This window comes from Hydractinia symbiolongicarpus, chromosome 1 (genome assembly GCF_029227915.1).
Source record: "Hydractinia symbiolongicarpus strain clone_291-10 chromosome 1, HSymV2.1, whole genome shotgun sequence".
Lineage (NCBI taxonomy): Eukaryota > Metazoa > Cnidaria > Hydrozoa > Anthoathecata > Hydractiniidae > Hydractinia > Hydractinia symbiolongicarpus.
Window position 1 is genome coordinate 7158587 of NC_079875.1, and position 18082 is coordinate 7176668.

General features: G+C 32.9%; 1 protein-coding gene across 1 annotated transcript; it reads left to right on the top strand.

The window, feature by feature from the left end:
* The first annotated feature begins 12709 nt into the window (after nucleotides 1-12709).
* On the top strand, nucleotides 12710-15975 carry LOC130635491 (uncharacterized). Its single transcript, XM_057444828.1, has 3 exons — nucleotides 12710-13474; nucleotides 13666-13809; nucleotides 15298-15975. Exons 1-3 carry the CDS (start codon nucleotides 12781-12783, stop codon nucleotides 15549-15551), a joined length of 1092 nt encoding a protein of 363 aa, XP_057300811.1. The 5' UTR covers nucleotides 12710-12780; the 3' UTR covers nucleotides 15552-15975.
* Nucleotides 15976-18082: the final 2107 nt, after the last annotated feature.

The window sequence follows — 18082 nt, forward strand, 5'->3', positions numbered from 1 at the left end:
GCTCTGTCATAAATTTTTAAAGGATTCTCACATCAGCCGTGCTAGGATGAGCTCACTATCACATGAAGTTTTGTCAGCCCGGACGGAATAAAAGGTACATGAAAAGTGTGTGATGAGTTTTGTACAATAATTCTTCTTCTTAATGTATAAAATTATTATTTTCATCATAAAATTGATGTACAGTTGCCTTCTCTCTTATTCGAATCCCAAGGGGGATAACTTTTTATTTGAATTACACAGAGATTCGAGTAGCAGAAAGTCTTTCTGATTCGAATTTCCAGGTTTTAAGGGTGAAAATTCTAATAAGAGATAGAAATCAGAATTTGATTTCTCTCTTGTCTTAAGAAACGAAAACATTCGAATTCGACAGAGATTCAAATTACGAAAAACAAAAACATTCGAAAGTGTTAATGGTGTATTTACACTTAATTCGGCTTATAGAGAGAGTTTAGCCGAAGGGACCAGAAAATTAGTTCGGATTATAAAGTTTTTCGGATTACAGAGATTCGGATAGTAGAAAGTAAATAGAAGGTCAGTTATGAGAGTTTCTTATGTTACTTTGGTTATAATGTACAGAAAACATGTGATTTCTCCAATTTACCGTTATCATGCACAATAGTAAAAAAGTTAGCTTGTTTGCCGGGCTAAAGCTTTTACATGGAATTTTGTTAGCTTGCTTTGCCGTCCTCGTTAATCAGGTATCCCGTTCCTCATGTGATAGGAAGTTGTGTTCTGTAAGAGTTTTTTAATTAAGGTCATATCTCTGCAAACTGAGGCGGCCCGTTTTGCCGGATTAAGATTGAGATTACACATGCAATAGCACTCTGATTTAAATTGGGATCATAATATCGTGCGCTGTTCGCTGAATGGAACATTTTTTTTGAGAGTTTGATTACAATTTATTTTGTTTCTAGTTTCAGTTGTTGCAAAAATGTCCGACAAAAAGGATGCAAAAATATCTAAAAAAAAAACGAAATATATTTTTCAAGATGTGACTGCCCTTGGCGTGAATTTAATCTCAAAAGTGAAACAGATTTCTCCAAAATAATGCAAACGCTTTTGTTTATATTTTTAATCCTCTTTGCAGTCTTTTTTATGCATTTGGCCCCTATAAGTTTAAAAGTTACTTTCCCAAGGATGTAATCAAATAAAACAACAATCAGCACCATTAACTACGGCAGTGCACTGTTCTTGCAATGTGAAATTGCTCCCACTCCTCCCCCACCATCAGTGTTACCGCGCAGGTCGCTGCGTCTTTTCGCCGTGTGATCACACATCGATTTTTTTTTGGGGGGGGGGGGGAGTTGGAGAAATTGGTGCTATTTATTTGTCTGCCATTATATTTTATTACTGATTGTAGATACTGAAATATTCTACACTAACTTTTATAATATGCAAGCATCACTGCGTCGCTAAGAAAGTATGTTTTTATCAGGGTAAAGAGCAGGTGTCATATTTACATGATATATAGTTATAAACATGTGTTTTTAATGCGCTGCTGAACGCTTGATTTTCATATTTTTAGGTCCATTTATGTTTTCACCGAAAACTCAATTTTTTTAGGAAATTTTTTGTTTCATAAATTTTTTTAATCCCTTTTTACGGAGTTCTCATAGTGACGGAGTTGCTAAGTGTGGCCTGATTTTTTTAACATTGTCATCACTGATGATCTTGAATAGCAACTTTATCAATAGCCATAAATATATTTGCTGCTCACTATTTTGTTTTACGTTATACTGCACTCATATTCATACAGTTTATAGATGCTAACTTGATGGAAACAATTTTCGCGATAATTTAATTTTACGAATGTTTTATGTTATATTCTGGCAAATTTCTACGACATTTACGACAAAAGTTTGAAGGCATATATATTAAGGTCTATTTCTCGACCTGATGTGTAGTTACCGACTAATTGCTGCAGCTAGCACAATGTCAACAAAAAAATTATTTCTGTTAATAATTTATATGAAATTTCGCAAATGACGAAATTCAAAAAATATTGTAAAAACATACTTTCACGAATGTTGACAGTTGAAATTAGGCACATTGAGAAAAGCCTAATTCATTTCTTTAAGGTAGGTTAATTAATCTATTATAAAAAAACACGTACAAACATTATTACAAGCTTATTTTTAAATAGCAGATTTTTTTTACATGTAACTTCATAAATTATGGCGGTTTATTTGTCTTCATTGCGCCAGTTTATGTTATCTTTGTACTTCTTCGAAGTACAAAGATAATAGCATTGAAGATACTGTTTGAATAAGCAAGAAGAGTGGAAATTTTGGTCTGATGTAACATAAATAGTCCTGCTGTTAAAATTTGTGTTGAACTATGCAAGATAGAGTAAATAACATGTGAAAGATAATAAACGATTAAACAAAGAAACATAATCGCTATTGTTCTCGATACACGATCACTGATGTAATTATTTCTGGATTGCCGATTCTCTCTCATTGAGTTGTACCTTTTCCGGACATACTGCATTAAGTATAGTTGCGAAATTGCACCTGTTGTGAATTTGCATAAAAGCTGCAATAAAACTGGACTTGTCTAACACCTTAATATCTTTTCGAATTATTTTATTTTTTATAAGGTAAGTAAAATCTCATGTTGGGCTGTTGTATACAGTCATAGCATTATGCAATGCGAAAGTAATATCACCAGCACATGCAAAGGCGATTAAATGATTGAACACATACCGTCCCCGTATCAAATGTTTATCAGGATTTGTCACAACAATACATCGTTCCATTGATAATAAAATCGTCATTAACCATGAAAAAATATATGGAAAAGAACCAAAAAACATAGTAATGGCTTGAAAATGATTTTTTTTAACATCTGTCATCTTTAGAAAACCGTAAATTGGTACAGATAGCAGCCCAAAAAAAATCAGAAACACTCAGAACAATAAACAACATATTTTTTCTATTTCATTCCAGCTTTCAAAAAAGCTTCAACAATACAACATTGTATAATGATGAACAGTGCAGTAATTTCGTAGACAGTTCTAATTATAAATAAATAGAGATTATATTCTACATTTCCTATTGAATTGCTTTTTGAATTTGTTACATAAGAGTTGTAGTAGCAGGCGCCGAGTTTATGGCAATGTCCATCTATATAATAATACGCCAGTTCCGTGTCTCTGTGACAGGCAAAGCTGATATCGTCATTTTCCTTTGATGTTGCCGTAATTCTCTTTGAAGTCGGGTTTACTTTGGTTACATCACATGATGAAAACGACTTAATTTGATTTGCTGAAATAAATTTAACGGCTAACTTTCGAAAAATGGTGTCCTCTCGCTACCAAATAAACCCACAAAAGAACGATCTCGAAAAAAGTATAATAAGTGGTTCAAAAAACATATTAAAAAAGAAAAAAGTCCCAGTGAAGAAGGTAAAAAGTGAAGTGAGAAGTAGAAAACAAAAGCTAGAGTTTGAAGTGGATTTGAAATCACAAATAGTAAGAACTTGGATATTTTTAGAAGTTTGGTTTTTATGTCTCTGGAGTCGCATTTTCCAGGAAAAGCCACATTTTTATGTTTTACCGCGTATGTAGCTATATTTGTTTACGTTTTTTTGTATTAATTCTTGTGCCCTGGCGCGTAACTAATGTATTGTCCTAAAATTTAAAATGCTACATAAAGCTGTTGGTTGACTAAAAAACGGAAAATTCTCTGTTGAGAATGAAATACGGATGTGCTATGATAAATATTCACCTATGTATACACACCATCCGGATAAACTATCTGAGTTTATCACTAACATATTGCCGCACGTAGTGTAGTGGGTTCGTCTGCGGCTCCCAGTTATGGGGACCGCGGATCGAATCCCGCTCACTGCCAGGCAGTATGTTAGTGATGAACAAAGTAGTTTTCTTTCAGTATGACTTACACGCATTATACTCGCCCGTCAAGATCAGACGTCTGATCGGGGTGAAGCATTCTCTGTTGAGAATGAAATACGGATGTGCTATGATAAATATTCACCCATGTATACACACCATCCAGATAAACTAATAAAATTCCTTACTAACATATTGCCGCAAGTAGTGTAGTGGGTTCGTCTGCGGCTCCCTGTTATGGGGACCGCGGATCGAATCCCGCTCACTGCCAGGCAGTATGTTAGTGATGAACAAAGTAGTTCTCTTTCAGTATGGAAATCTTTGGTTTGTTGAACTGTATTGTTATTAATTTTACATTACTATTGCTTCTCTTTATATGTGTTTTACTAAGCATCAATAGCTAGCTTTAGTTTTAGCTAAGTGTTCCCAGTTTAAGCATATTGAACTGGGTGTCTTAGCTACTGTTAGCTAGAGAATGTTAGCATTCAAGTCCAGCTCCCCATCTCATGGCTAGCTCTAAGCCATGACTTCTGTTGTTATTCCTCTTTTTTAATTATCTATAGCTAACTACTATAGTTTCCAAATTTCTCTTCTTTTATGAGCACGAATTATGATGTAACAAGCTAGCTAGCTACCTACAAAATCTTTCAAAGACTTGAACTTTTGCAGAATAGTAGGATGTATTTTTATGCCCATAGAGTATAGATCAATTCTGTTGTTTACATTTTCAGTGATAAGCTCTTTCGGCTTTGGCATTTGTATGACAGGAAAAAAGATTGGGGTGTTAGGTGAAGCAAAGTAATTATCAGTTCATTTCTTCAAACGAAGGCATTCTTATGACATTTAATGAATTAAAATAAATCAGAAGGCATCAACCTACACTTGATAATAGTTAATGTCCCCGTTAGAAGAAATTCACAGTAAAAGACCTTTCTTCACCAAATCCTAGCATCTTTTTTCCTGCCACGCAAAAGCCAGAGCCAAGGAGATTACCGCTAAAAAGTAAACAAATGATGTCAGGCTGGAATTCATCTATAATTTTTTTCACATTACCTGTGCACTTTACAAGGGGGACCACATGCAATATGACAAGTGGAACGAATTTTATAGAATTTAAAGTGTGTGTGTTAAGTTATTTACTATTGTTTTGTTTCCGATTTTGTAATCTAATGGGCGATGACTGTATGCACTGAAATGACTGATTTTTCATTTTGATGTGTTTCATAATCTCTTTGTGGAAGATTGATGGGTAATGGCAATATACGACATGCTGAATGAAATTATTTTTGTTGATTTAGATGTGTTTCTCAAAAATCAATCTGTTTTAGATTTTGTGTGAACTTTTGTTTACGAGCCGTATACAATGTTTTCAAGATAATGATCTTTTTCAATTCAAGTTTATTCTTTGCTTATTGATTTTTTGACATTTAAGTTCAGAATTGTTGGTAAAGGGCAGTACGGATCATCATACTAAAAACGAAAATTTTTTGTGTTCTTAACTGGTTGATTTTTACATTTTTGTGTAAATTTTTGTGGGAGAGAATGGTATGCAACTGAAATGACTGATTTTTGTATATTTACATTTATTGTTTTCTAAGCTATGGCTTTTTCATATTTTTGTATAAGCTTTTAAGGGAAAGACAATATTTAAAATGTGTAAAGAACTTATTTTTGTTGATTTGTGCTAACTCTTGCAGGCCAACTTTTTGACATTTCAGAATAAAATACCGAGGGTTTTCAACATAATCACTTATAAGATGTACATGTTTGAGATGCATTATTTCTGACATTGTTATTATCCATGTTGTGACTGTTGGTGTTCTTACTGTCGGTTTTGTGAGTATTGGTGTCGTGAGTGTCGATGTTGTGAATGTCGATGTTGTAACTTTTTATCAACTAGATTTTGCACCTTGCACGCTGTTCTTTTTTTTATTTTGTGTAAGATTTGACATTTGACATTTTGTGTAAGATTTTAAGAACATCTTTTTGTATATGCATTGCTTACGTCAGCAAAACATCTAAAGAAACTTATTTTTTAATGGCCTTTTGCCTAAGTGGATTTTTCCACGGGCTTTATCGACTAGTACTTCTTATATTGAAGCAGTAGCTATCTTCTTTGTGGCTGCTTTGAAGGAAATAAAAATCGTTGAAAATAATGTAATAAATACATAATCGTATATACTTATACGAAATTATTTTCAACAAAATTGCTATATTTAATTAATCTTATAGCTTTTTATTTATTCTACGCTGATATTACACTGCTAGTTTTCATCTACTAGTCGTTAGCGCGTGGAAAAATCCACGTGTTCGCCCGTCACAGCTAAGCTACCATTTTGCGTGACAGACGGACGGACGGACGGACGGACGCTATTAAGTGCTTTTTAAAATCAGTTTGTCTTTATTTCATGATACCTTGCCTAGCAATCCAAATAGAATCTGTGTATCTTAAAAATATAATACGTTTAAAAGATAAAAATAACCAGTAATGATAGATTATCTTGTGGGTGGCAGACAGTTTATGAGACGCCATCACAATCTTTATATGGATTTCAGGACAAAACCAATTTAAGCATTGTGAAGTGGGCTTTTACCTTTATCATGGTTTATTATCAGAGAAGTTCAGCGGTGAAAGCAATATTTTTTTAAAGAAGCAAACGGTGGTTAGAGCCCACTGTCATTATTCAATTAAATCGCCCGCGGTACATAGCCATGATTCGTTCTTTCGATCTGTCACAGAATTGGAGAAGGTGGCCTCTGGATTTAAACATCAAAATATACTTTTCATAGAAGAAGAAGACCATTCCTTAGCGGCGTAAAAGCACTATCCGCGGCAAAAGGCACACTTCAGCGGAGATGATGGAAGCAAAAAACACGTACCATAAGAAATCTGAATCAATACAAGCACAGATTACCTAGTTTTAAAGACAAGGTGAGGTCTTTCAGAATACGGTTTGAGGGGAAGATGAATCACTACCTCCATTGCGTAATCCTGTACCTCCTAGGAACCTTTTCGAGAGGCCAACAGTTCTGGAAAAAATTCTAGGTATTTAATTCAAAAAATCTTTCCCAATTTTTAATAATCTTCTGCTGCTTGTTAAGCTAATGAGCTTACAAGCTTTTGAGAGATTCATCAAAAAGATGCTCAAAAAAGTCAAATTGGCTGAAGCTTTCGAGGTATTTTGTGAAGTGATTGCGTTCAACTGTCCGCAAAACATGGAGCTGACATTTAACAGGTATCTCGGAAACGACCTTCTGTTTCAGGCGTCCAGCACGCTGAAACCAGAGAGGAAGTGTCCGATACAACTTTATATATTTTACGATTTTAACTCGGTCGGCATAAGCGGAACCTTCCAAAACACGCCTGTAATGAAATCTATACGAAGCATTACACCAAGCTTTCACTTTGAGCAATTTAAAAAATCTGTCTTTTAGGTATTCGTGCATGTGTATGTAAAAGTCTTTACCAGTATGTCCCTGTCCAAGAATGTTATTGAGACAAAAATCATTGGATAATTCCTATGATTTTGGTCTCAATAGAACCCAATGAAACTTTGTCCTGTTTAGGAGAACGATAGTTTATAGCGCATCGCATTAATACGCTCAGTTATATAGCTTTTACCAGATGCGTCTATCGAAGTCCTAGACCCGTTCTCTTTCGATGACAAAATAGTGAGGACGAAGCGCATGAAATAGAAACAGACATTAAACGTTTGAAAAAGTTTCATCTGCAAGATAAACGTGAAAGAAGGATATACGATAAAATAATGTAAAGAAAATTAAATCAGTATCTCTCATATGGTTTAAAAATAGACTTAACTGCAAAGGTAAAAAATGCAAAAGGTAAGTATATTCTTATACTGGTTTTCTCATATCCTACTCATCAGAGTATATATAGTTTCATTTCAGACGAATAGTCTTAAGTTCCAGGACAAAAACTTGACAATTCAAAAAATTTTACAAGAACGCTCTTAAATTTGCGTTCGACACTGAGTGCCAAAAAAACTGACTTTAAAAATTACCTGCGTATGTCTAACATAACTACTTGTAGCAGAAAATAACAGAGCGATTTCTGATAGAAATGGTTCATCTAGGTAGAGAAGTAAATTCGCGGTATATATAGACAAAAATACTATCGCATAAAGATACCAAATTTAAATCTTCCTTTTACAGCTAAGCGCCAACAGCCTAAAGACAACATTACTAAAAGACATACTGCAATTATCCCTATTGGCCTCAAAATGTTACTTTATAATGAAATGTTCTGTCTGCTTTGCTCTAGAAAGAGTCTTGCAATGATGGTTCTATAGCCTGTTGAAATAGAACAGAATCAAATTATCTCGCAATCAGGAATTCCAACCTATGATGTTATCAAACGTGGCAGCTTCCAAATGATGCGGCATTATACTTAGAAAAATTGGACGTTACTGCAGTGCAATCATATGAAGAGTTTAGTATTGCAGCGTGGAAACTTCTATCCATAATGTAAACGGTGTATACTATAGATAGAGAGGAGAAAATGAAGAATGTTAGGGTTAGATAGTCTTAGATATCTTCCTTGACTTTAGTTACCTGTGTTTCACTATTAATTTCAAATTTCCAATATAATAGGTAAAAAACTTAAAATAGGCGTTAGTAATTCCGTGATTACTGTTTAACAAACAATAACAATCAACTAATTACCGATCCTTTTGTTTTTAAATAAAAGAAAATATCAGGCGATGAAGAAGGGAGTAACACATCTTCTGTATATAACTAACTTTCTCCTTTTAAAGTCCTCGTCCCAATAACTTGTCTGTCTTGGAATAGTCGATATGAAGTACATAGTTTTAAACAACTGTCACTCATCGAATGACCAAATGTTTATAAAGTTGCTTATTGATGCAACTTTCTTTAGCGAACAGTTTTAAAATATGTGAAAAATGTACGTTAATATTATAGAGAAAAAAGGCCGGTTTCATTTTCTCACTGTTCCACTGTGACAATTTTCTCCATTTTCTTGGTATGTCTAAATAAATTTGATTTTATAATTTCTACAGCATTTGTTGCTTGCAGTTGAGTTTTAACACATTGAAAGCGTTTAAAGGGCACTTTACGACTGCTTTTGGTTTTTCGTTTTTTTCTGTCATCCTCGTAACATATATATATTAGAAGTGTTTAATTCAATATGTAGAATTTTTAAGAATCAATAATGAATCTCAATTTTTCTTAATTATATTATTAAGGCACTTTCCTTTTTTATCTTACGGAATGTTGTTGCGATTATTAGCATTTTAATTAGCATTTTAATAACTCCTTATGCAGCTGATTAACAGACAGTTGAACGTCAGGGAAATTGCAATATATTTTTTTTCATACCCTCCTTAAGTCTTATCAATATAAAGTTAAAATAAAATACCTTAAAACGTCCTGCAGCTTTGTTTCGTGTTTGTCATGATTCATGTTCATCTCCTTTTTAAAACCTGTTTAGCAAACTCACTGTCTAATCCTTATGACATAACTGAAAACGTTTACAGACTAAAATGAATCGAATTTTTATATGCCATAACGTGTAATGTTAACACTTTTGACTAACCATTGTTAAATTGAAAATACATATTTGTAGAATTGAATGAATGAAATATACTCACTTTTAAAGGAATTTTTTCTGTGAGATTCGACATCTCAGTTGGCAATGTAACATGTTCCTTTTTTTCATTTGTAATCATTTCAGCGGAAAGAAGGGGACACACATTCATCAACTGTTTATATTATTTACCAATTAGAGATCTAAAAATCATGCTCTTATCTGCCTTTCTTATGTGATACCAAGTTGTGTTTTGTGCAAGTTGGTTAATTAAAGTGAGGTCTCGACAGCCCGAGCCAGCTTTTGCCGGGCTTATTCTTTTATGTGATAGCCCCTTGAGACATAATTGGCAATTTCAGCAAACCTTTAAGGAAAAAATTCTCTATACCATAATTTGTCTGCACAAGGTGCTTTTGTTGCTGGTAATGTCAATTAGTACTTGTTAGATAAAGTACTTTTACACTATGGAACATACTACTTTTTGCTTCTACCTACAAAATAAATATATTTGAAGTCTTTTTACATTTAGTTGCAGACAAAACAATCGGAAACATGCATTGCTTTTTGATTATTACTATTATCTTAACATCCTGTTGGAACGTCAGAGAGCACGTGCTACAAACTGATAAAGACAACAATCAATATCCTACAGAAACTTTAGGTAGTAAATTGTGTAGTGCATGTATTGAAAAAATGATCGCCAAATATCAAAGACAGATATAAAACAAAAGCATTCTTGGTTTGTAGTACGTTAAGTAATAAATCATTTGTTGGAGAGAGGCATGTGCAATTAAACTTTGTGAATAAGACCTTGAAAATTGTGCAAAATTAAGAAAACAAAATTTTCATTTAGTAAGCTCAAATAGGAATTGTTTTGCGTAAATTTTATTCAATTCAAATGATTAAAAAAAGAGAAAGGTATAATTCGAAATAAAAAAATGTGAATGCGAACTTTAAGTTTTTCGCAACATTTCGCAAACATTAATTCCAAAATCGTTTCTTTTTCATTCATTTCTTACCTTAAGTTATATTCTTGTTTTGTTATTCTAGATTTTCGTGTTAAATGTAGATATAATAAAGACATTGATCCTAAAAACTTCGATCCAAAACCACGATATTTACAAAAGAGTTAACCAAACAAAAAAAAATTAAGTTTGACTTTTAGATATTTAATTACACGATCTCAAAATGATAACAAAGATACATATTTTGAATATTCATTGCAAGCTGAGGTGCTTGTTTCGAGACATCTTCTACAGGATCTTAAGTACATCGTTCTATAAAAACATTTCTGCCTTCACTTCTTTACACTTATAATCTAATTATTCTAGGCTAACTAATACACGTTAATTTTAGATACTTTCTAAAAAACATGCTTTTTTCTTAAGATAAGAGATCTCAAATAAACAAAACTTTAGCATAGAAATGAAACAAAAGAATAATTGTGGAAATTAAAACATTCCGCGTTTTTTACAAAAATCTTGCTTAAAATTATGTCAGAAATAAAAAGCCTATAACTTGTGCAAACATCAATGGGTTGACTTGAAATTATCAGAGACGTTTTCTTGAACATTAACTGTGCCATGGTTATAACGGAGTTACAACGACGCACGTATTTCTTATGTTTTAAGCATTTTTTTGCAACAAATATTTTTGATGTAGTCCCCTTTCTCTAAAGAATACAGAAGTTTTTTCGTGCTTTTAATGTTCACATATATCCTCTAAAGATGATTGGCTAATAAAATTCAGAAGCCAGTTAGACCCCAGCCCTCAGGGAATAGTATTTGAATAGCTTTTAAAAAACGTAAACAAACGCAAGTATGCCCCAAATCTGTGCATGTCCAAGCAACTTTCAATCTCGCATAGTTTCAAAGGACACTGCTTTCGATGGAAATTTGAACGGACTTTAAAAAAAACTATTCGTGAGTTGCATCATCTCCTGTTCTTTTATACCTCCATGGTTCATTCCAATTTAGTTAATTAGTTAATTTTTTTTTTTGCCATCCTTGGCTACTTAGTAGGAATTTTAATTTTTTGTATTATGAAGGTCACTACGTTACGGCAAATAAAACTTTAATCTTTTTTATCAAGCGCAATCATTTCTTTAATAAAGCCCCTTTTTACAAGAAAACGTTTTGACTTTTAAGATTTTGGGTGAATAAACTAATCTTCTGTTGTGTTGTTGTTTTTTTTAGCACAAAAATCAAGTCCTAGTTGATCTTAATTTACTTTTTATCGATAGATACAGTTGACATTTAATAGAAGTAGTTTTAGTAACGTAATTTGTTATGCATTAATGTTGACAAGGATGAAATTGCATGTAATTACAATTATAATTCGACTATCTTTTTGTAATTATTTTTAAACATTCCCTTATTAATTGGTTAATTTAAATAAATTGTTGATCCCTTACTCATACAATACAAGTATATTGTTCAGCTTAGAGGGGAATATCCGACTGTGAATATGTCGTTTCTTTAATTGACCTAAATCCTCCCTAAAAACCTACTACTAAAGCAAAATTGACTTCATGTTTATATGCGACATTATATTCAGGAAGTTTGCTTGTAAAAACGTGCAACATTGCTTAGAAAATCAATTAAAAACTATATCATGAAATAATAGGAATCCAGGTATTGCAAATGCTTCCCACGTTCACCTTTTGGGAACATGATTCTCTGCATCCGTGCATTGCTGTAATGATCCATAATAAAGGTTCCATAATAAAGGTTATAAGCCTTTTTGATTGTGATGAAACTTAAAAATCTACTTCTCAATTGTCAAAAAAATGTCTAGATTAGAGATATACAAAAATTAAAACTTTTTAAAATGAATCTTTATAACTATTACAGGCATCGCACGAGAAACAACAAGACAAAGCAGTTTTAAGCAAACAGCACGAAGTATTTTTATTGCATTGTTTGTAAAATCCCTCCAAATTACTATAACGTGATCTATTATAACGTGATCTCGAATGCGTAAACGAAAGAATAGGAAGTGTAAGCCCATAATAACAAATGCTGGGGAAACTTTTGGCTTTCAGATTGACGGGGGTAAAGCTTTTTACCGGAACTGTATTTTAATTTATTTGTATACTTTCATATTAGTTAAAGTACGAATTTGTTTCGTTGTTTGGCTAACCAACAATTTAAAAAATATATCTTTAAAATAACTATGTATTTTTTTTAACTCCCTAACACAGACGATATAAAATTTAAATGATGCTGACAACCCCCTGATTCTATGTTTTCTGCTTCATTAAGAAATTAATTATAAATGAAGCACATTTACAGTGATCACAAAAAAATTTACATAAGTGCATGAAGGTGAATAATACAACATTAATTTGTTAAAAAACAAAATGGCTAAATTCAACTTGATTTCTTTCCTTGGGGCAACTGTATTGGGTATATCTGCAGTTTTTTTTATTGTTGCTGTTTCTACAAGATATTGGATAATAGGCGATACTCAAATAGACATGGAGAAATTTGTTGATGCATATATAGAAAAGAGAATTTTGATGGAAGCAAATCTAACTACAACTATGACAATTACAACGCCCGGAACTATAACGCCCGAAATAAAAACGGTAGACGCTACCACCGCCGAGGCTACAGCCACTGAAGCTACCACTACCAAGGCTACAAGCACTGAAGCTACCACCACTGAAGCTGCCACTACTGAAACTACAACAATCGAAGCTACCACCACCGAGATTACAAGCACTGAAGCTACCACCACCGAAGCTGCCAATGCTGAAACTACAACCTCTGAATCCATGACTAGCTCAAGCACAAGCACTGAAGCTCCAACTACAACGTACACAACAGCCATTCTTGAGAAAGTTACCAATCAATCCTTCATGGGTAACTACAGCGTATTTAATTATTCTGGTATTACCATGAAAACAAATTCATACTTTGGTTTAAAATCTCTTCTATTGGAGTTTGAATTAAATGTGCAACCGGAATATGCATTTGATTTTTCTTACGATGATTATGATGATATGACCACGACAATGTCGCAATATTCAGATTTCAAGGATCTAAAGAAAGGTAAGCTTATGTATTTCTTTATACATGATTTGGAAAAACTAAAGTTCTTTCTTTTATTTAATTTTAACACGCTATAATACCGTAACGGCAGTTAGAGACCTGATCAAGCCATGTAAAATGAATGTAAAATAATAAAAAAGAAATGTTACTCCTTTAACAAAATTGCTACAAATATACGTTATTTCTTTTAGATCTTGGAGGAATGTATGGCTGTTTGACTTCAGCTGCCGTCTTTACTGCTTTTGCAGCATTTCTGTGGTTCTTCAAAGTATGCATTGAAACAAAATGGACGAAGATACTGCTTTTCAACATCGTCATCGTCTGTTTATTGGCAGGTATGGTTTCATGCATAGCACAATCTAGGATCTATACTACATTAAAATGCGATGCATGCTTTTTTGTTTTAGAATGCCCAAAAATCTATAAGTAAAACTAATATGGGATTATATATAAAGATAAGGGTCGCAGCGTTCTTATGTCAGAAGCAGGGAAGATTAGATTTAAAGATTAGATTTTAAAATTTAAAAGTGGTACCTAATGTAAAAAACAACAACAACGAAGGAGATAAATCAATACATTGGCAATTAGCTACACACAAAAAAAGAGATTAAGCGTATGAATAATCATGAAGGTAGAATTAAAGAAGGAAATTGACCCCTTCTAAATCTGGATCAGAACTCTGATCAAATTGCTATTGGTTCGACCTTGGATTTCCATGCTCGATGTCATTTCACGGCTTTTGTACAAAAAAAATTCCGTATTTCTTGTTTATTTGTAAAAAAAAATCTAACCAAAGCACGACTATTCTAGAACTGTCGCATTGTTTTCCCTCTCAGGGGGAGAGTGATTTGTCATAACAATTTTTAATTATCTGCGTAATTTATAAAATCAGATTTTTTAACCAGTTTTTTAACCTTCTATATAAAGCAAAATATGCTCAAAGATTTACAAAATGTAGCATGATGAAACTGTGAGTATGATTGAGTAAAAAATGCAAAAAAAGAGCTAACTATTTAATGTTTAAAGTTCCTAAATAGAACCAAAAGTTATTAAAAATTTCTGAGACCTATTTCTAGTATGTTTTCCTGCTGTGTGTGACAGCAGGAAAACATACTAAAAAACATAATAGGCAAATCAGCCATTTTAAAATAAAATATTGTCCAATGCTTATAAGCATATCAATTATTTCTCGAACAATGAAATTTGCTGTAACTGACACGGGTTAGAATTTAAAAAGACAACATGAATGAAGGTTTGCAACTAATCGCATTACGGATGATTTGAATAAAAACAAAATAGTTCATTCTCCTTCTTTATTTCTACCTCGATGTATTAATGTACTCATTATGATGTAGCATAACATGGGGTATACCTGCGATAAATGAACAGTAAGAATTAAATTAATACCTGAATTATCTTGTTAGTTAGGTAGCCAGATATACTCACATGGGTATATGTGTTTATATTACTTTAGGATGTTACCTTTTTACACCAAAATCATGCAGCATATAAATATAATTCACTTACAAGTAAATAACAGGTTTTATAGGCAATTAACTATTATTTTTCTCGTAAATACAACTAGCATTAACGGACTTTTTAACCAGGGGGAATTCCTAGAAAATTTGAAGTCGTTGTTGTTGTGGTAACACGTATAGTGCACGAATATTATAGCATACGAATTTTGTGAACATTCCCTGGAAAAAGCGGCTAAATCATTTTTTATTTTTTTTTGCTTAGTCCTTTATATAATCTTATGTTACCTTTAATAAATGATATATTAAAAAGTTTATATGTTAAAGAAAATACATTTTTTCTTTTAGTTATTTTTGCTGTTATTGGATTGTCTTTATTACCTCGAACTCTCTCAACAGTTAAAACATTGAGCGGTACAATGTATGAAGATGCAATGAAAAAATCCGTATTCCATGGTAATCCATTCGAGGATGCAAAATTCTCTTATTCGATAGATTATTCTTTCTACCTCGGGATTGTTGGAGTTGTTCTGCTGGCTATTGGTGCAATTGTGAGCGTTGTCGATTTGCTCTTATACGTGCCAGAACATAAAAAACAATGAAACGGTTTCATTCATAATAATTTTTTTAAATTCAAGTTCTTAATGCAAGACATTTAGGCTATATAAAATGTTTTGTTGTAATTGTAAAATATAAAGCACAAATGTTTATGATGATTTTACGTTAAATACATCTTTAACGAATCGCAATTTTTATTAAAAAAAAAATATATTAAAAGGTCTCACAAAAGCTTCATCAACGCTGTTTAAATTCAACTATTAATTGAACAAAAACGTGCAACAAAATATAGTTTCTAACAAGGTTACTATTTCACAACTGCCGTTTTATTACGTTGTCATTCCATAGAAATATAAACATACCGTGTAACTGTGTAATGAAGTTTAAAAATGCTACGATAAAATTGGTTAGATTATTGTGATTATGCTGTATGCAGCACCTGTAGTTAAATATACTCATAATCGTTGCTTTCTTGTTTGTTTGATCGAAATTACTGTTACAATTGAGCAGCTAGTCAACGATACTGCGAAGATACTTATACTCTGCAACGTTGTTAATTAATTGTCCACGATAAAAGACATCTAGTTGTTCCGCAGTATCTGCTAAACGCTTTCCAAAACTAAACATTATCGCCTCTGTTTTTCCTTTCTTAACGTTAACGATAAGCTTTTTACAATTAAAATAACGTGCAATCCTCACTAGATCTTCACCCAGAAATTGCTCAAGTTGTTCCTTCACTTTGTTAGCAACATATATTACAGTATCATCGGCATACACAACTGTTCTGCAGTATTAGAGACACTCAGGAAAGTCAATAAAAAACAGAACAAATAATAGTGGTCCCAGAATGGAACCCTGTGATATACCTGACGATAGTGGTTGAATTATTGAGGAATGTCTTTCCAGGAGTACCAATTGTTGACGAGAAAATAGATAGCTCTTAATCCATTCGTGCTCCACGCAACCGATACAATATTCATGTAATTTGTTGAGCAGAAACCCATGCCCAACCGTGTCAAAAGCTTTAGTAAGATATATAAACACGGCAGCCACCATTTCTCCTTTGTCTATATTTGTTCTGATGTTATCACGAAGTAAGTTTAACGCTAATTCTGTTGATCTATTGTTCCTATATTTGAACTGCCAACTGTTTAATACATTGTTACCTTCAAGATAAGACGATCGCTGTGTATGTATAGCACTTTCTAAGATCTTTGAAAATTTTGGTAGGATCGAGATAGGCCTATAATTTTCAGGTTTCTTGACATCTCCAGATTTAAAAATCGAAATAATCCTTGCACTCTTTCCATTCAGATGGTACTGTACCACTTCTTAAAGATAAGTGTATTATATACGTGAACGGATTTAATATCTCCTTGCTACAGTCTTTTTATCATTCCGGATGGTAACTTATCTGATCCAGTACCTTTTTTCCTTTTTGAACGATTTTAACTGTTTTTCAACAAAGGTCTTAGACACATTTGTGAAAGAGAAAATTTGAGTCGTTTGTATAGCTTTTCTTTTGTAATATCTCCATACGTAATTCGAGAACGAAATAACTTTAGAATTTAGCTCGCTAACAACGTTACTGAAGTATTTCGAAAATTGGTTTGCTAGAGTTTTATTATTAGATTTAGTCGAAGATCCCATAGACAGTTTTGACTTAGAAGGAAATACCGCTTTAGCAGCATCCGAAAATGTTCTTGGGTTAGACTTGTTTTCGTGAATAAGGTTTAGATTATACTTCTGTTTTTATTCCCTCACTTTCCCATTACATTTATCGCGTGCATGTCGATATTCCTCCCAGTCTTCTTCACTTTTAGTTTTACTGCAACGGGGTTTCCTCTCACTGTTTTTATTTTGAAAGGTGCGCTTACATCACAAGTGTGTATGAGCGATTGTGTAACGGCATTAAATTCATATAATCTATCCCAATTATGTTTCTAACACATTCCTTAAATTTCTCAGGCTCATAATCTTTGTAATCTCTGCGTAGTAATGTCTTTGATTCGTATTTGAAGTTATTAATTTTTCTCACACACACAATAAGTTTGTGGTCCCTCAAGGAAAGTTGATGAACAATAACTTTTTATAAAGCTGCTGGATTGTTAATAATCCGCTGCTGATTTCTCCTTATATTTAGCGAGAACTCGTCCCTGCACTAGCGGGGCTTCGACGGGTTGTTCGTCCCTGCGATAGGGGGCTGGTATTTCGTGTGCGGTCAACACGGTTACAAACAGACAGACGACAGTCATTATTAAAGAGAATTATACTTTACGTACTTGAATTCTGTAATAAGTTTTAATTTTCGAGTAAGCTTTACTCTATTCTTAATCTTTGGTGTATACATTAAAATTTGTAGTCGACTTGATACAGTATCTAACAATGTACAGCGAAAATGCTTAGAAAAATGGTGCTAATTATTGTAATTTTTAAATTTATGTGAATCGATACAATAAGTTGCTCTTGTTCTTGTCAATAGAAGTGTTCAAAATGAACTTACTTGTGGAAAAAAAATTGATGCAGTGTAGCAGCACAGTTGACACGCAAACTCGTGTTTTTCATTTTGTGCCAA

Excerpts from the sequence above, each read along its gene's own strand:
- LOC130635491 (XM_057444828.1), top strand. The coding sequence starts at position 12,781 with ATGGCTAAATTCAACTTGATTTCTTTCCTTGGGGCAACTGTATTGGGT. Across the intron at positions 13,475-13,665 it reads TTTCAAGGATCTAAAGAAAG|ATCTTGGAGGAATGTATGGC; the intron begins GTAAGCTTATGT and ends TATTTCTTTTAG. Across the intron at positions 13,810-15,297 it reads CATCGTCTGTTTATTGGCAG|TTATTTTTGCTGTTATTGGA; the intron begins GTATGGTTTCAT and ends TTTTTCTTTTAG.